Source organism: Mastomys coucha, unplaced genomic scaffold (genome assembly GCF_008632895.1).
Source record: "Mastomys coucha isolate ucsf_1 unplaced genomic scaffold, UCSF_Mcou_1 pScaffold7, whole genome shotgun sequence".
Taxonomy (NCBI): Eukaryota; Metazoa; Chordata; class Mammalia; order Rodentia; family Muridae; genus Mastomys; species Mastomys coucha.
In genome coordinates, this window is record NW_022196913.1 from 86,248,187 (window position 1) to 86,268,748 (window position 20,562).

General features: G+C 33.4%; 1 protein-coding gene across 6 annotated transcripts in view; it reads right to left on the minus strand.

Annotated features, from left to right (window-relative positions):
- Window positions 1-20,562, minus strand: part of Csmd3 (CUB and Sushi multiple domains 3) — a 1,179,548-nt gene that overhangs the window by 162,612 nt on the left and 996,374 nt on the right. For 4 of the 6 annotated variants that reach the window (XM_031358937.1, XM_031358936.1, XM_031358940.1 and 1 more), the window contains 3 exons: window positions 11,407-11,520; window positions 10,830-10,925; window positions 9,118-9,321 (listed from right to left, as the gene is read on the minus strand). In XM_031358937.1, coding sequence (XP_031214797.1) covers window positions 9,118-9,321; window positions 10,830-10,925; window positions 11,407-11,520 — 414 coding nt within the window. The remainder of the gene's footprint in view (window positions 1-9,117; window positions 9,322-10,829; window positions 10,926-11,406; window positions 11,521-20,562) is intronic. The other 2 variants (XM_031358938.1, XM_031358941.1) reach the window with 1 other exon arrangement.

The following is a 20,562-nucleotide window of genomic DNA, read 5'->3' on the forward strand; positions in this document are numbered from 1 at the left end:
ATATATTGTATATATATTATATATTTATACACACCACACACACACATATATATATATGTATATATATACACACATATATATATATATATATATATATATTTGTGTTCTTTTATGACTCATAACATTGGGAGCAGGAGCTTTCTCTAACTCTTTTGTCTGCTTTTTGGACACATTTCATCCTATAGGGTTGACTTGTCTGTAGTGGGTTGGCCTGACATTGTTTGTTTCTGATGTTAATACTGGTTCTTCAAGAGGGCTTTCCCTCAACAAGCATCATGTACTCAGGTGATGTCATGTAAACCTTCTCCCATTTTAACTGGTCAAAAAAAGACTAGAACCTGTGATTGAGCAGTGGAAGGGAAAGGTGTGATTGAAGGCTCTAGGTTGTAGATAGGTAAGAGTAGAGGAGGACTGCAGAAAAGAGAGGACAAAAGAAGAGGAGGAGAAAGCCATGATGGACCAGAACTGCATGGGGGGAGAGAACGTAGAGTAGCAACGGGTTTTATGGCTGGGAAATAAGTTAGTATATTGATAGATCTATGCAATCTAGGCATATAGTTTTTAATTATAGTATCTGGATTTTTTTTTTATACAGGCTTATCAGGCTTAGAAATTCCAGCAATACTTGTCCAGCCTTAGTATGTGGAAAGGTACCCATTCTTACTACAACTTGATAATCCATGTTGGGTTGCTATCTATGGGAGACCTGCCCTTTTCTGGAGAGAAAGGAAGGAGTGATAGATGCGAGGCAGAGCAAGGGGGAACTGGGTGGAGAGGCTGAGAGGATGGAGGAGAAACTGAAGTCAGGTTGTAAAAGATAATAATTTTTGAAACTGGCCTGCATCTGTAGTCCTAGCATTTCCTTAGCAAGGCATGGGGCAGACAGAAATCGGACTCTCAAGGGCCTGGAGTGCGCAAAGCAGAGACAAAAGAGAGCAAGCTTCAAGGACGTTGGAAGTAGTATAAACCTGCACTAACACATTTACACATGCGTGTGCCCGTGTGCATGTACACACACATACACACACACACAACTAATAAATAAGTAAACAAAAGTATATCCTGACTCTTAGTAAATATCATCTCCACAACTCTGATCTTCTGATATAAATTGCCTTCTTTTATACTACAGTGATAGATACACATTTCTGACTTCGACTCTGATCTCTCAGTAGAAGTGATTTTCCAGAAATATATCAAGATCACTTCACATTCCACTCAGGAACTCCCTACACTATAGAATTTGCACTCAAAATAGCCTTCAAGAGTCCCTATCTTTGTCTGCTCTCTGTCTGAATCATCCCTAGGCAAACTAGAAACCTCCTTTGCTTATGTGTGCCTCTGTCAGAATTTTACTGCCAGTAAGAGAAAAATATTTTGTCTACTTTCTAGTGCTGATTTCAGAATTAAAAATTATACTTCATATAAATTTGTATAAGTGTTATTTAATACTATGTTTAATAAATCTTTCTTGACTGTATGTAAGAATGAATGAAAAAGCCAATAAAGGAATAAAAGTTCAGGTCATGTTAAAAAGTACACATGAGCACACATATACACTTAAATCTTCATAAATTTCCATTCTAATAAAAATGAAATCGATAAATAGATTATGGGACCCTTCTGGGAATCTTAATTCTGGGTCTAGAGGGCACTTGAATAACAGGGGTGGGATAAGCAGCTAATTAAAGACTTTTCCTCTAAGGGTTGTAGGTAGTAGCTTCAGGGTCTTTTAAAAGAGACCTCCCACAGACTGAAGTCCTGCTACCTAAGGCCTTGTATTGTCAAAGCTATTAAGTGGCTGCAGGGGGTAATTTGAATCTCTGAGTACTGGCACAGGACAGCCTTGGGGCTTAAGACTGAAGTTTTTTAAGAACATTGAAATGTAACAGTGTCAACTTTGAGGATGAAAGCTCTGTATCTAGTCTAACTTTTATTTTTCAGTTTTATATGTTTTTATAACTTCAATTTTTATCAAAATGTGCATATTTTGTGGTAATTTGCCTGTAAATTCTTTAGATTCCAGCTTTGTACAAGATTACAGTTGTTTATATCCCACCTGGTTACATTTTCTCAATCCTTTCATTTAAGTAGATTTTTGTGATTTATCAATATATAACTTTTTTACAAATATTAGAAGTTTAAAACTACAGGTGTAGTAACATAAGCCAAGTGCATGGTTATGCAGAACAATAGTTAACTTGGTCTGTAGATGCCCTATAGGAAGGTAGCTAATGTTGTTACACCTCTATTTGCATTCAGGAAATCATCAGGTGTTTTGCTGAAATTCTATCATTGAATGAAAACTCACTGCTCAGCTTTCATGAAGCAGCAAGTTCCTCTTGGTTGGATAAAAAGCAGTATAATTTCAGAAACACTGGGGTGGATTCAATTAGATTAAGAAAAATTTGACAAACATAGAAGCTATGTATATTTATATATAATACATACATATAGAGGTTCCCTTGAACAGAAGTATGAAAAATGGACAGAAGATGAGGTTCAGGAAGTGGTTTTATAAAGGCCAGGCAAAAAAGTTTCAGTGTCAAACTTGAATGGAACAGTGCTTTAAGACAGAAAAACATCTGAGTATTGTGTTCTAATGAGTAGAAACAGGAAACTCAAAAACTGTAAATAGGCAATAATTTGTACAAACAATAAAAGTTCAAGCTAAACACAAAATTAAAAAGAATATTGAGATATGAATTTCAGATAGTTCTGCGCTGACTCTCATACTTAAGTTAATCTGATATTGAGGATTTTAATTAAGAATAGACAATCATTTGTATTCAGAATTTTTAAAATTTAGTTTTTATTTTATATACATGAATGTTTTGTCTACATGTACACCACATGCATGCAGTTTCATTGGAGGCCAGAAGGGAGCACTAGAACCTCTGAAATTGGAGTTAAAGACTATTATATGCCATGTGGGTACTGGGAACGGAACCTGGGTCCTCTAAAAGTACAGCAAGTGAATTTAATGGCTGTGCCATCTCTTTAGCCCCTTTATTTAGAAAAATTTGAAAGTAAAATATTTTCAGTTCAAAGTAGAAGTATTAACTAAAATGTACAAAGTATAAAGTCTTTTCTAAATGTAATATAAAATAGAACAATAGCATCTGAATAGCAATTATACTAAGATAATTGTATTGTTAGCTGTAAGCTCATGAAATCAAACCAATTAGGTGCCAGTAGTGGTGGTGTAACCATGGAATAGTTATTTACATGCAAAGTGAGGAGAAACAGAAAGAGTTATAATAACCAGCGTGGGTACCCCACTAGCCAGGACTCAGGAAGGAGGCCACTGTAATAACACGAGGTTGATTTTTATTTGAAACTGGTATACCAGGGTCAACTCTGTGATCCCGACCAGAGCGACCCAGAGGAAACAAAGCACTCAGCTTTTATACAGAGTTTTACAGCTTACAATGTGGGCTGGTTACAATTTTACAACATGGGCTGGCTACACTTTATCTTGTTCATTGTTTTTTAGTTTCTATTGACTTTTCCTTCCTGTGACTTGCAGGAGGGGTGGGGGAGATCCTCTCTCTGAGGGATGTCTCTAGGAAATGACACATTCCTTGGGGATGGGGGTTTGCTCTGTAAACTCTCTTAAAACTCTTTGTCTTAAGGATAAGTGGACTTCTTTGCTTTCTGGTAATTTTATGAAGCATTCCCGTTTGGCTCAATTTCTACAGAGTTAGTGGATCTCAGAAAAGTCAATAAAGTTTGAAAGTAATCTTGGTTTGAAAGTATATCCCTTTAACCAATGGAGCTGGGATCCTGGTTTCTGGACCTACAGAAGCAAAAGTGATATCTAAATACATTGTTAAGAGATCCTACCATCAGAGGGATATGAATAAATAGCTCCTTTAGCTAAACACACTGACTCTTCATGTGGGTCCCAGGAGAATTATGAAAAAAACAAAAATGAGAGCATATTATCTTAGGTGTGATGCCTATGCCTTGGGTCACACTCTAGCTGGACTGATCTTATGTTAAACACACTGTAATTTCATCTAATCTTTCTTACTTCAAGGTATACATGTATGTATAAGATTTGCAAGAAGTTGTCTACTATTTGTTGTCAGCTAAGTTCTAGTCAAATAAGTTGTCAACTATTAACTTTTACAAAACTTTAATACTACCTGAGGTTAACATGGAAGGTTTTTATTTGTCCTTTGTTTGTTTCCCTTTGGGTTTTTGGGGTTTTTGTTGTTGTTGTTATTTTGTGGTTATTGTTGTTGTGGTGGTGGTTGTTGTTTTGGTTTGTTTGTTTCCCAAATACAAAGCTTCTTTGTTTGTTTGCCCAACCCAGGATTTCTTTGTATAGTCCTGGCTCTTCTGGAACTCACAGCTGGCTGTTTCTGCCTCCCTAGCCTGTCTTCACAACCACCATTCATTCAATCATTCATTTATTTGGTTGGATTTTGAGAAAGTTAGCCAAGATCTAGTATTTTAGGAGGTCAAAATCATGCCTCTGTTCTAGGTCTGATAATACCATCTTTTAGCCTGAGTGTAGGATAGCATTCTGTTTTACTGTTTATCTTGACATGTCATGTCATTTTTCCCACAGGATAAAGTTAAATGAATGGAGTTCTTCCTGGCCAAAAAAAATTTCGACATAGTGAATCTGCTTATATGGAGTAACTGGACTTTTGGATAAAAAGCAGTATAATTTCAGGATTTGAAATTATATCCATTTGAGGGATTCTGTGTAGGCTTTATTGGCAGCTCTTTTCCTGGACAGAGCTGTTCTTCAAAACATCACTTATTTCTATCTAGAGGCAATTAGAATACCATTACCTTAATAGCATATACAGTGCAGTCAGATGGAACCTTATATGAGTGGCACAGTACCCAGCATAGCTTAAAATGTGAAATGATAGTAGACATCAAAGAGACCCCTCCTTTGAAATCTGGCACCCTTGCACTTTACAGTATGAGGCAGGGAATAGACCTTGATGATTTCTGAGATAAATTCTCTCTAATTATTCTATTTTCTGGGTAACTGGTCCTGGTTTTTGTCATTATACCTGACTAACCTCCCCATTACCTTGTTAATTACACTCTCCTAGCTTCTATTAAAACAGTAATCTTATGAAACATCATTTTGCCTACTCTTAAAGTTGTCTCCTGAAAACCTTAGTCTTATTTTCAATTTACAGGCAGACGTTTCTGAATTTTAAGTTGTGTTTTACATTTCATTATTAACTTTATTCTTTTCTTTCTCTTCCTCCTTTCTTTCTTTCTTTCTTTCTTTCTTTCTTTCTTTCTTTCTCTTTATTTTCTAAAACCGAGTCTTCCTGTAGTTTCCATACTGGTCTCAAAATGGTATATTCAATTTCATGGTCTCCACTTACTGGGTAGGTCCCTGGGACTACATGTGCAACCACCTAGATAACAATCTGTGTTGGGGTCCCTCAGCTGCAAGCTTGCCACGGGAGTCTCAACTCACGCCTGCTGTGCCCGAAACAAAGGCTCACTACTATGAGTTCTGCCTTTGAGGATTCCAGAACAAACTATGCCTGCTGGCTGGCATGTATACAGCCTGAGGACATCAGTTGTTGACCTCCTCCCCCACTGTAGACTGTGCCTCCAGCCACTCCCCTGAGCTGAGACCTGCGGGATGCCCTGAGTTTCCACCTTCAGCCCTGCAGCCGGTTTCCCTTTGACATCCTCCTAGACTTTGCTCAGACTCTTCCTGACTCCTCCCTAATTCCTTATGTTATTCAAATGTCATTGTAACCTAGAGATTCAGACCTGCTCTCTTGTATATAAATGCTGAACCTCCAAAGTAAAGGAGAGCCTTGATTAGAAACCCTCAACTTGGCTCCATGTCCTTTTGTTCTCGAACTCTGTGTTTCAGGTCTCCTTTCTCCCTTCGGTCGAGGCAGAACCCAGTTCATGAAACTGCGGGACAGTTTCAAATATGGATAACAATTCTATTATTAAATGCTTTTTGAATCACACACTTTGACCAATGCAGTCAAGACAAACAAATTGACATATACCTCCAATATTTTAGATATCTCCTCTGATAAACACCCAAATAAATTTCATTATTTCCAAGTTCTACTTTCTAAAAAACCATATAAATACATGATTTTATCATAAGGATAGCCTTCTCTCCATTATTCAGTAATATGTACCTTATTTCTACCTAAAATGTCAAAATAGGTTTTGCTGTCTGTGTCTAGATGAATAGTGTCTTCATGATGACTATTATTCTCTAGAAATTTTCTCTAAAGTGCTTTATGGAAATGCAGGTTCATCTAACATGTATCTCAGCCTTTCCAGCTTGACACATTACTCAGCCCATCTTTAGACTTTGTAAGCAGCATTTAATTACTTTTGCTGATTCTAACATAGGTCATTTGTGCTACTAAAACAAAATACCATACCTTGTATATCTATTAAGCACCGGGCATTTGTTTATCTATGGAACGCTTCTTTCCTATTTCATAGAGACCATTTTCTTACTATGCTTCCACATCCATAGCAAGACATGACATCTGTCTGTAGTCTCTTTTATAAGAATGTTATTACCATCGGGCAGGGGTAGTGCACTTCTTTAATCCTAGCACTTGGGAGGTAGAGGCAAGCAGATTTCTGAGTTCAAGGCCAGCCTGGTCTACACAGACATTTCCAGGATAGCCAGGGATACATAGAGAAACCCTGTCTCAGAAAAAAAAAAAGGTTAATATCATTTATGAGGGCTAATACTAATCATTTCTTAAAGGCTGCCTATAAGTACCTATAAATATATTATTATTAAAAAATTAAATATTTAAACAGTTACAATTGTTTACATATGAAATTTGAATCTGATGTCCCCCATACATGCACCCCCGGACTTTATTTGCTGAAGGGTTAGCCCACGGATGGCACTGCTATTTAACTGTAATTGGATGGAGGAAGAACCCACTTCATCAGTGAATCAGTCCACTGATAAATTCACAGCTAAATGAGCCACTAGGAAGAAGAACAGAGTAGAAAAAAATGGTTCATGTAGGAGGGGGATGATTCAAAAAGGAACATCTTATCCACAGATCTTCTCATTTTCTGTTTGCTAGATGACAAGAGGTGGGTAGCTTCTTCCACCATGACCTCCTGCCACAAAATATCTCCCATAACACAGTCCTATATCAATGAGTTGAGGCTAAAAATTAATTCAAATATGTGAACAAAGGTACCTAGATAAGTTTTCCTTAATTTGATATTCTCATGCAATAAAAGACTTACCAACATTGCAGTCATAAGACTTTTGCTCAGTTTTAAAGAAGAATAGATTACAATACAATATTTATATTTTTACATTCTGTAGAAGTTTCCCATTTCTATTCTTCTAGCTAAAAGTTATTTTCATTTTTTTTCTTTTCTCTGTATCAGCTAGTATTTCTCTTCTGTGTTTTTTTCTTTATGGAAACCACTCATTGGTTTCATGTTTTGATGAAAAAGAAACTGTTCCCCTACATGAGGTAGTATTTGAATTCTTCAAAGTCTTAAATAAAGAAGAAAGTTCTGAGTAATACAGTAATACAACTGCTTAATACCTATTTTAAAAATTAGAGTTGCTTTAATTTAACTTTATTTGCAATTTGTTATTGAACTTCCAAATGTTGAAAAGACTTTTCCTTACAGAATTATTTATGTTTATATGAATCACCTAATAAAAATCAATTTCACTGTACTTCTAAATAATTTTATGCAGATTACTGTTATAATAATGTTAAAACTCTTATCATAGGAAAAAAATTAAAGAGCTCTGTAATAAACCATGAGGACTATAATTAATGATTTTCTTTATTTACCAACAAGATCCAAAAGTAATTTCTCAATAGACTTGTTGAATGGTTTAAATATGTGGTATCATATCCAAAACCAGAACTGTCTTATCTGTTTTGATAGCTCTTAAAAATGCATTAGACTGAAAAACCTTTAAACAGCAGACATAGGTTCAAAACTTTCTAACAACAACAACAAAAAGCAAACCCAATCTAACAGCACATTGAAGAGATTATTCACTATATCATCCATGGAAAGAAAGGACAGTTCAGCATTCACAAAGGTAAATGAAATATTGCAAAATAACATAAACAAGGACAAAAATCATACAATCAATTTAATGCATGCAGAAATGCATGAAATTTGACACATTTTATGATAAAAACCTTAAACCAATTAGGTTTACAAGAAACTCACCATAATATAAAAACTGATGTTACATAATATAATATAAAATATATTGATAATATAAACTATATCAATATAATTTTATATTATATACAAATATATGTTAATAGTATAAAATATATTAATATAAAAAGTAACTTAATATTATACTAAATAAAGAGGTAACGTAAACAATTATAAGATTGTAAAAACATAATCTTTACAATTTTGATCATTTTTATTCTGGCTATGGCAAGTCATAGGAAGAACAATCACCCAAGAGAACACAAAGCAATGAAAAAAAGAAAAATAAGATTTAAACTGGAATAGAAAACCTCAAATTGTCATGGCAGATGATATGATCCTATATGTAAATACCAATGAACTAGTAGAACGAATAAATGAATGTACCAAAGATTCAAGATGCAAAATTAACATACAAAAATTAAAAGCACTCAATTAGTATAAATCAATAGTTATCTGTAATTAAGAAAATAATACCATGTCAGTGTCAAGGAATAAATTTTGCCTAGCTATTATAAAACTTTACAGTGAAGGCTCAGAATACTACTGATAACAATTGAAACACACACATACACATACAAAAAGTGGGGGAGGGGACAGAGAGAAGGACAGAGAGACAGAAAGTCTTAAAATAATAATTGAGAGAAGAAGTATTTAAGGATGATGGGATAAGCAAAAATGTTTTGGATAAGATCATAAAATACAAGAAACAATAGCAAGTATAGAAGGCATTGTGTAAAACTGAAAATTTTTTTAGAAAAAGAAATTATCATACGTGTATATAAACAGTTTAAAGAATGGGAAAAGAGATATGTAGATTATACATTAGAGAAGAAGTTAATACTATAAAGTCATATGATTAAAAATGGACCAGAATTATAGACAATCACAGAGCACATAGATATATACACTCACCAATGCATGTAGGTAAGGAATCATTCCACTGCGCCAAAGAATTGGGTACTGTTTCACACCTAATGGCTCTGGAGCCATGGAGAATATATCCTGGGTTACATTCAAAAAGGACCAATGAACCAACTGCAAAGTCATTGCCAATCCTTCTTCCAAATCTTGGCTCCGGCACAGAACTGCACTGTGTAGAGCTTGTTCTAGGAACAGCTGCATAGAAATAAGGTGATTTAATCTCATAGTTATCAGACAAATACAGATTTTAAAATGTAACTTCCTAAAGAGACTCAAAGAAATCTTCTGGTTTTTTTATAATTAGAATTTCTAATTCTAATAATCTAAAAGTTTTAAGTTTGATAAAAATAAAATGTAATTAAAAGTGAATATTGGCATTTAAGATACTTTTAATTTGTCTTTGATCCTTAAATGACACCAATTATGCTGTTTTCTATCTTTTACTTCATCAAATTCTTATCAATAAAATGAAGTGCTTTTCTTAGCTATTGCAATTTACAGATTCAAAAATGAATGTAAAATTTTTAAGTTTGAATTCCAAATTAGAAAAAGTAATTTAGTATACATGAAATACATTCCAATTGTTTCCTATACAGGCTATTATTATTATTAGTTATTTCAAACATGTTTACAAACTTAATAATCAAAGTGTTTGTTTCCATTGAAGTCAGTAATTACAGTCATGTTTAGCAAAATCTAAGTCAGACAGATTAACAACAATATTTATTTTTGATTCATCAATCATATATAATCAAATTTGAGGTTGATTTTAGAATTTGTATGCCCATCAATTGTGCCTTTTTGGATTTAGTAAAGTAGAATGATAACAGGATGTTTTTTCTTTTTAAAACACATACAAATGTAATTAAAGAGATTGACAATAGTCCAAAAGAATGACATGATAAATTCCAATAGGTTTATCTGATATAACTTGAGGAAATGCATATAAGTTTTTTCAGTGCCTTTGAGGATGCACAGTACCACAGTTGTATTTCAGAGGAAAGTACTATGATGAAAGAGTATGTGCCATAACCAATGGAAAAAAATGAAATGAAAGAATTTAATAAGAATATAGTGTCACAAATGTTTATACATTTCTTAGAAAGTGCAAAGTACTTTTGAGAAGAAACATTACATCATCATATACAATTGATTGAAAATATCTCAAATGAGTCTTGATTTAGTTTAATGATATTATAAAATGTTGTCCATAAAAGGCAATAAAAAGGCAGGAAAATTCATATTTAATGCACAAAATATTTAGTAACTATTCAGAAGTTCAGTTTTACTGAGAGAATGAGAAAGTATATTGTTTACATGGAGTAATGTTTGCCTTAACTAAATAAATTACAACAAAGAGAAGTATGTTTAATTTAAAGTGCAGGATATGAAAAAAACAAAAAATGAGAAGAGTCAAGTATAGTAAGGATAACATGAAATGTTTTGGAATCAAAATGTTGCAATGGAAGGAAAGTCAGACATTTAAATTGAGAAAGGTGATGGAACAATACATTCTTTTTAAAAGTTGGTCAAAGCAACAATGTTCCAGGGAAAAAATTCATGGGGAAGGATCAGTATACAACTACTTAAAACAACTTTCCTCTTTCCTATACAGTTATGAGGATAATATTGATCAACAACTGAGCACAGCATGGAAATTGACATCATTCCTTAGTGTGTTTCTAGACTACAGTGTCACTTACCTTGATAAACAAAGTGAAATCCCTTAGCTGTAATGGGTCCAACTGAAGTGAATCGAATTGTGATCTGATTACCTGAACTCAGTGGAAGTGACTCTCCTACTCAACAAAACAAACACTCAGATATCATAAATAATCTTCATTCAGTAAACCTAACAAACTACATCATTTTACACTGTCATTTGAAAAGGTCAAATTAGGTTCTACAAAATTACTTTAAAATATCCTACTGCTAGCAATATATTTTCTTTGGGTTCAGCTTCAATCGCATTTTTTTTTAACCAGAAAGCTTCAATTACATTTTAATACATATGTCTCATTCTTAAATATTTTATATCATATGAAACAGCACAGATTGTGATTAAGTATTGTATTTATTTTATTACAATCCTAGAAAATAATTCAATTTCTCTCAAGAGTATTAATTACTATTAAATTGTGGTTTTATTCTTAATTAAAAAGTTTTTTCAGTTTATGGTATTGCTAACATGGATGACATAGATCTCAACTCTCTCCAAATACTACTCAAAAGTCAGTCTTTAAGCAATAGCTGATGAATGGCAGTTCTAGTAAAGGATACCTGAATGGGATCCCGAGAGGGAAGATAACAGAGGAGACTGCTGAGTTGGCCCATCAAACACCTCAACAACATCGTGGAGTGATGTCTGGAAAAATACAAACTGGCCAAACACCACTGAGCAACAGGAACCAGGAGAAGCAAACCAATCACCAACCATTCAAAAACAAAAACGAAAAACAAACAAACAAAAATAAAATAGAAAGAGGAGGAGACAGAGAACAAAGTATTACAATATAATAGTCATCTGCATGTTTTGTTTTGTATTTTGTATTTTCTACCTATAAGTGAGGATTAGTGCAAACTGGATTCTGGCACAAGTATTTCAGGCCACAAAGATGATGACCATAATTTAAGGCAATAAAATTTTGAGAAGACTATATTTAGAAAAAAAATGAATATCACATTTAATTTAATCAGAAAGAGTGAGATTGTTGTCATTTAGTATTTATCATAACTACTTTCAGATTTTTTTATTCTGACAGTTTTTATTTCACTTTGTGATTCTCTTTTTATAAGATTTTCTCCTCTGCTAGGTAAGAAAGATTTTATTACAGGGGATTTAAAAAATATTATTCTCAAAATGTCATTCCATTATAAACAAGAGGTATGATTTAAAAATTTATCATCAAGATTCTTTTCGGATATAGTGTTTAGTTTATACTGTGTCAAAGTGATATCTGAGCATATATTTATAATTCTTCCAATAATATAAACATAATTTATGATTCCTCAGCAGCTAAAATATTTTATATTGTCACAAAACATTTCTTTTTCATGGGAAAGAATCAGTTCTGAAGTACTTCACTAAAGAACTTTATGAAAGTTGATTATTTTTGTTCCCATTTTACTTATTTGTATTCTTGTTATAAATTCACATCAAGAATCTATCCTGACAATCAAAAGGTAAGAGTTTCACAACAGAAGGTCATCCATATGTTACAAAAAGAAAAATGTAAGAACAAAATGAGTAATGATAAAAACTCTTAGGATATTGTATTGAATAAAAAAACTGTGGGCTTAAACAATTATGCATTTATTCTAGTATTACATGAAGAAGGTAATTTTGTGTACTCAGAATCATATGACTTTTTCTCAAGTATAATTGAGAAGTAGAAATGTATGTACATTTTAATGTTTCAAGTTCATTTTCTACAATTCAAATCAAAGTTATGTACATTCTTTGATTGTTATTTTTCACACAGCCCAGTACACCTGCATCCACACAGGTGCAGACATCATATTGTGAACTTAGATATACTCATATTTTGTTATGGAAGAAATAAGCTGGTGAAACCAGTCCAGTTCTTTGTATAAGAAGAAGAAAATGAAGAGAGGAAGGGGGAGGAGGAGGTGGTAGAAGAAGAAAAGGAGGAGCAGGAGCAAGAGAATCATGGGGAGAGGAAGAGGAAGAGGAACTGTCTACCTCTGATTTTCAAGTGCTGGGATTAAAGGTGTGCCGCCACCACCTGGTTTCAGACTTCTTTAAAAGATACTGAGTTTGCTTTGTATCCCAGGCTATTTCAAAAATATCCCCAAAAGAGAAATGAAGGATACATTTCCCATTGCCTTATAAAATAGCCAAAAAAAGGAAAAAACAAAACAAAACAAAAGTTTTGTCACAAGAACACTGGTATATCAAATACATTGTGTAGAAATACTCTTCACTGATAATGTATTTCTCCTACAATAAATTTTTAAATTATTTTAAAAACTTAAAGTTCAGTATTCTTTACTTCTTTGTCCCTTAATATCTGACCTATTTTAATACTTACAACTCTCACTTTCTAATTAAAGCACTATAGGTTTTATAATTAGAAAAATAAATCTCTTTCTTATAAAATTAGGCCTCTTCCTAGCTCCTTTCTCAATAGAATAGTTTTATATAAATATATTTTATTACTTTAAAATTGTAAGAGCAAATGTGCAAATGATACTAGTCACTAGCCTCTTAGGTTACATCTAGTTAGCTAAGAATGGATATTGAGAAGGCTTGTTCAAGCACTCATGTAATAAGCACTTAAAATTTGTTACAACTCTGAAATGACACCAGATGATTAAGAAGAAAAGTAAATGGGATTCTTCATGAGGGCAGTGAGCAAGCAACATTTTAGTAATACTCTAATTCTGCATTAATGTGAAGAGTTATAAATTTAAATTAAAATTGCTGTTTATAAAATTCTTTGAAGATATTATTATATCATTTTATTATTAAATGATAAAAAGATGTGCTTAATGAAGCATTAGTAGTACAAAATATCAGTGATACTTGTCCAGATCTGATTTTATATACATTGTCAGAATACCCATGAAATACGATAATACTACAGCTCAGAACCAAATCTCCCATTTTTAGCCAGATGATTTTATTACATTTACTGTTAACAATACCATACACATATACGGGTCAATCTGATTACTCCCTCCTCTGTCAATACCACTCTCTTCTTTGTTGTTCCCCTTGCCATGTCCATGACTTTTTCTGCTGTGCAACCTGTTGAATTTCATCAAGACCATCCATGAGAGCATGGGTATGTCAGTCCTTTCCAACAGGATGTACATATCAGTAGCTACTCAGCTGAAGAGCATGATCCATCCTCCCAAATCATCTATCAATAGGCAGCAGTCACCCAGAGAAAGATAGGACCTAAAGAATCTGTCTGCCATAAAGGACTTTTGACAGGCCAAGTTTTGGGTAATAACACTGCAGGGAGTCAGAGATGCTGTCAGCTTATGATTCTAAGGACTTCATCACATGCCCTGAAGTTACCATTTGAAGAATTAAAGGCCTTCCCTAAGGTTTACTATCTCATTTCATGTATAAATACCTCGATTCACTTAGTATTCATATGTGCAGACAACAAACTTTGGCCTTTGCATCTAAAACATTCTGAGTAGTCAAAGGCAGCCTCTGACTGATTAAAACTAATTAAGAGAAAACACAGTTAGTGCATTAGCATTTTACCATATTCTTCACTCTTTGAGAGTTAAATGAAAATTTTAATATTAAAATATTAAAATATTTAAATATAAAAACTCCTTCTTTTAAATCATACTTTTCCAATCTGATTTATGTACTGATTCTCTTGGTGTACAAGCTAAAAAAAATAAAATAAAATAGGCAGTTACTGGAACTTACAGCAACTTGCTTTTCTCCCTCTAAAGATGGGAAACATTTTCCTACACAGTGCAAAATCAAGCTTCTAGCATCAAGCAACTTCTTAAAACAAACAAATTTCTCCCATTTTAAAAATAACAGATGTTAATGGTACCATTTTAACTATTTTGTTAAAAAAATCTTATTTTAACTAATATTACAAAGAAAGGGAGAAAGAAAGGAAGAAAGAAAGAAAGAAAGAAAGAAGGAAAAGAGAAGGAAAGAAACCATAGAAAGATAAGGAGTGAATATGTAAAATATGCCCATAAACAATATTTTATTTTTATACATAAAGCTCCTTTTAAAGCTCTTATTTTCCAGAGGTTTTACTCCAGAATAAACACGAACGTAATTGTACTTAGTTAATTCCATTCTATGATGTATAGGAAGTGAATTAAATGCCAACATTGAAAGGGTCACCAAAACAAACAGAATCCCTGCCCTTAGGCCCCATTAACTATATTTGCTTGGGGAAATTGCAACAGGCCTTTGATCTGCTTATGAAATGGTAACAGATTCACTGATTAGATTAATTACAAAGCAAACAGCTCCATCACACTTAGGCCACATCTTTCCCTGTAGATTGCCATTGTATTAGTCCTTTAAAGCCAATCTTCAATCAAGTCCTCCAAAAACCTGTCACAGGGAATAGGGGGTAATGAGATCTCCAGGGTGCATTTAAGGAATGTAGCTTTGTTGTTGTTGTTGCTGCTGCTGTTGCTGTTGTTGTTTAATTCCTTTAAATACTGGTTAAAACACTCAAAATCAAGGCAAGGTTGGAGACCAGATGTTCTTGGCAAAATGTTCCCCTCAACTTGAATATGTTCTCATCCATATACTCATCCATAAAGCAGCAAATGTAGACTGTGCCAAAATATTCTATGTATCTGACATACCAAATCTTCTTTGCTATTAAAGCAACATTTAATTTGTCAGGAAAATCAGCCAAGATGCAGAATAGTTGCTTTCTCTTCAACAGCAAACCCCTCAAATGCCTTTTTCTTAGTCAGATTCATTGAACTTCAGAGACTTAGCCTATTCTGTTTAATTAAAGCACTCTAAATGCAAATTGATAGGTGCTGTCATAGTGCTTGGATTGACAGAAAGAAATTAGCATAGCTAAAGTGCAGAATTCTCAGGACAGAGCAACCATCAGCCTGTAAACATTGCTGAACTGCCTGGAGTAAATACAATACAACGAAATGGGCTACTGAACCACAAGAATGTGCATTTGCTCAGAACACAAAAAAGGAAAAGAAAAATGTAAAGATCATCTTTCCATTAAATTGTATTTTGCAATATTCCTAATGTGTCGCATGCTTGGTAGCAAACTTCTTCACAGGTAAACTTTAATCAAGTCTCACTGAATCCTTTAAGGAGAGCTTGATCTCAATAAAAATCTATCATTTTGGTTTATCCTGTCCTACCCTCAATATCTAATCACCATTTCAACTCTGCTGTCACTTCAGTAGTATTTGTTCATCTTATTTTGTTAAATTAAGAGTGGGTGCCCCACTCAAGAAGAAAGAGGGATGGAAATCAATGCAATTAGCATGAGGTTTTTAATGATCCAATATACTGGGGTAGTTTTGCATTTGGAGCAAGGCGACCCTCAGGAACAAATGCACACCCTTTTTATACCTTCCCAGTACATAGGTTTACAGCATGAGTTGGTTATCTCTCATTGGTGGAGCCCATTGTCTTTTGTTTCCATTGACCTCTGTGCCCCAGGTGAGGAGGAGATACTGATTGCATGTAGGAGGGGTCAGGGGAGACCCATCCCTTACTGGGGACGTTTTCCTGGAACCTGACATTACTCCCCGCAATTAGGGCATCTCCTGGGGACTGATGTTTGCTCAGTAAACCCTTCTGAAGCTCTATCTTTAGGCTTAATGGACATTCCTTGCTCCTTGGTATTTTTATGAGGTATCCCTGTTTGCTCAATTCTTACAATTTTTTCAGCAACACATGTAAGTTGACTTAGCCTGGCTATTTAATAGTTTCTTATGTTTTTCACTTGAGTGTTTTTCTTTCAAGTGTCATCTCCTTACTTGGCTGTTGGTTCCCATATATTCTTGTTCTTTAATTCAGGCTTAATTTCTCTATATTAGGGCCAAACTCTATTGTAATAATTTTTACAATAAGTTGGTAATCTTGAATACTTTGCATTTCTTCAATTATTTGTGTGTGTGTGTGTGTGTGTGTGTGTGTGTGTGTGTGTGTTGGCACATTTATCAAGTTAAAAGTCAACTTGAAGGAGCTGGTATTCCCCTTCTGTGGTGAGGTCCCTAGATAAGGATAGCATTTATCCTTAGCAGCAGGGCCCTTACTCCTTACTCTGCCTTCTTGACAGACAATGCTCTTAAGAAAAGAAATAATTTTTCTCAATGCTGTCTAAGCAGAGATTTTTCTGAATTCAGATCCCATTTTTGTGCCATCAAAATAACTAGCTACATGCAAAGAGACACACTGATTTAGAAATTAATTAGCCTTAAGTAAGGCTAATGAAATAAATATGGACATTATTGCTATTATTCAGTAGTCAGAACCTTAGTTACTGAATTAAACATGAAAATTAAATTTATACAAATGGAGAAAGGTTCCATCACTATGTATTTTTATTTTTATTTTTTATTTTTACTTTTCAGAATGAGGTAATTCTAAAAAGCACAGTAGTATACTAGCATGAGAAGACAGAGACGGGGGTGGGGGGCAGAGGCAAACATTATTAGGGCATTATTAAGGGAAGCAACCCAGACTCTTCTATAGAAAACAGGGAGTGGTTTCATAGTCTGAGAAATGTAATATACCTGCTTATTTAAAACTAGTTTTGATAAACTAGTTCCTGCTGGGCAGGAAGAGAATAGTAGGCTATCTGGGAACCAAAGTTTTAGAAATCAGATGAATAATGGTGAATTATTTATGAGGCAAAGACACTAAAATGACAAGGCTTTGTTCTGGGAAATAAATATGTGCAACTGGGATTTTAGTGTAATTTAATGGTAGAACTCTGGCTTACTATGTATGAGACTCTAGGGTCAAGGCCCCAGCATAGAGGAAAAAGGATGAAAAAAACTGTAAGTCCTCAGTACTTATAGATGAACACATACAGGAATAATACGTTCAAAGGTCAGAAATGAGTTCGGCATTCTGGAAAGATGACTTATGAAGAGTTCTGGAATCAACCTCTAGACTGAATCCATATGAATAAATCAAACAGGGTGAATGAAGATCATTACGTTTTCTGTGTTCACTTTCCTCATCTGCAAACCAGAGTTAATAAAATGATGCAACCTCAAAGAGATAAAAGGGTGCACCCCATAAACTGATCCATGCAAAACAAATGAACAGTATCTGGAACATAGTAGTAAATATTGCCTGCAATTATGAATAACTCATTCTTGCAAATACATTTGCTGCTTATGCAATCTAACATTTCTGATCAATGCCTTTGATGGCAGATGTGCCTGGCTCATCCTTAGCTTTTTAAACATGCATTACTAAAACAAATGACAGGACTGAAAGTATTAGATATGCTTTCTAGCTATTTCAACCAAGATTAATTTTAATTTTAATTTCAAAATGTCAATGTACTTCTCTGTCCACTTGATTTTATATTTCATTTTCTCAAGTGGGAGAGGGAAATGGTAATTTTTCAGGTCTCTATTTTGATTAAAAACATAAGATGTGAGGGCATTCCAATTTTTTTTTTTTTGCTTTGCTGTAAACACATTGAAATTTCATTTTACAAAATAAAATAGATACTTTTATATAGAAAAAATCTGGTATATATAAGTCTTAGCTCAATTTCCAACACACCTGTTCTTTTGTTTACAAAATCTACATAGCCATTAAGTTCTGGTGTTTCTATTGATGACTCTGTTACTCACCCAGCTGGTTTGTGATTCTATTTAAATATTTCCAACCCTACCTTGTTTGCTCAGCATGAACTTTACTTACTGACTCACAAAGGATGATAACATGCATACACCCACACTCCCAGAACTGAAACTTAGAGACAAACCACTTTGCAGTTAAAACATCACTTGACTATGTATGAGAATTGTTGTCATAAACTACTACAAAACTTAATTAGATTTATATGAAATTTGCATCATACTTTCATTCTGCTCACTATATCAGGGGACTAAGGTACACAGACTTTGCCCATCTAACTTGGTGGTCCAATGTAAGCAAAGTAATTTTACATAAGTAACATACATGAAAGTCTTTGATCTCTGTGTTCAAAAACTACTTATTATATAAAAATTGCTCAGTTGGGTAGCTTAGATTTTAAAGGTTTCTCATTTAAAACTAATTACAATGCATTTGATTAAAACTTGAATTTTAAAAGCAATAAGAATTTACTATTACAGTTTATTTTCTCTCAAAAGCATCAAAAAGGAAGAACTTTTAAAATCAGGCACAAATGAAATCAATATGCCCCTTATGCCTCAAGTGACATCTGGAAGTGGTAAAATTTGAATAGAACTTACAATCATTGCTATAACAGAAACCAAAATTCATTAATATTTTGGAAAGTTATATTTTTATATATCAGATCGCAGAAACTCAACAGCTCATATTGTACTAAAATAGAAGTGAATTATTAGTTTATGATGAGATGCTTGTTCTTATTTGTCACTGTCATAAAGGTGAGTCATATATATCAGATACTAATATTCTGGAGTCTATTAAAATATCCTGCAGAAGCTTGGCATCACCCTAGGTATTAGTGCCAACTATCCCACATAGCGAAATTTTAGAAGTGCCAGGTCTACAGTTCAAATGCACAGCGAATGCATGCTCATTGGCAAATAAAAGATGAATATCTTAAAATGACTTCTATTTGCAGTAATAAACAAGTAAAGATGCTATTCCAAATATACAACTTAGACTAGTAGCACCTGTGGTATAGCTGAGCTCTGCTCCCAACTCTGAGTCTAGTCAGAAGTCATCACAGATATAGGGTACTGTGATTTCGCTCTTAGCAATTTTTTGTGTGACACAGGAATGAATTCATAACTAGGTTTATTGACTAAATCCATACTTAACTTTTAGGTTTCTCTGGAGTAGGCTTTATTTTATTTTTATTTTTTATTTGTTTTGGAGTAGACTTTAATTCTGTACCATAACCATTTGCTTTCCAATAAAAATTTGAAATTTTCTACTTGACATTTTCTAAACACATAGCCACTTTCACTAAAGTTCCCATCTTACATCTAAAGTCCTTCAACTTTCTTTAATTATTCTATGATTGCATGTTTATTCAACTGCAAACAAATATTTTATCTGTATTTTGTAGCTGTAACATTTCCCCAACAGTTGAGACTTAATTTGGTATTCAAAAGGATAAAATAATAATAAAAATATATGATATGCAATTTTATTATATGCTTTAAAAATTAAAACAGCAAAATAAAAAGTTTGAAAAATTCCAGTTTGTGTCAATATTTTCATTTCTAACTCCTTTATAATTTAGATGAATTTTTTGTTCTGTATTAATCTTAAATTTTTCCCTTCATTTTGCTAAAACATCACTTCCAAATTCCAGATTGGGAAAAAAGATGTATGTCAATAGGCATTCTCACAAAGATTATAACTTAAATATCTATGATATTTTTATTATTACTATTTTCAATGAAAATAAATAACTAAACACCCATGAATTTATTACTCTCCTATACCATAATTTTTGTATCTTGCTATATTTGTTTTTTTGTACCAAAAGTTAATATAGCTTAAATCAAGCCCAATATTGTATCTTTCTCTGTATTTATTGCTAAATAGCAAGTAGTATGTAAATAACTATCCTGTATTTACCCCACCTGACAAAATATAAAATAATTTGTTTATTCAATACTTATTTTGTATTCCTAAATTCCCCATTTTCTTTAAAAATAAATACTTGGTTTTGTTTTGTTTTGTTGTTTTTGTTGTTGTTTTTTGTTACTGTTCTGTTTTTTGTTGTTTTGTTTTGTTTTGTTTTGTTTGTTTTCTTT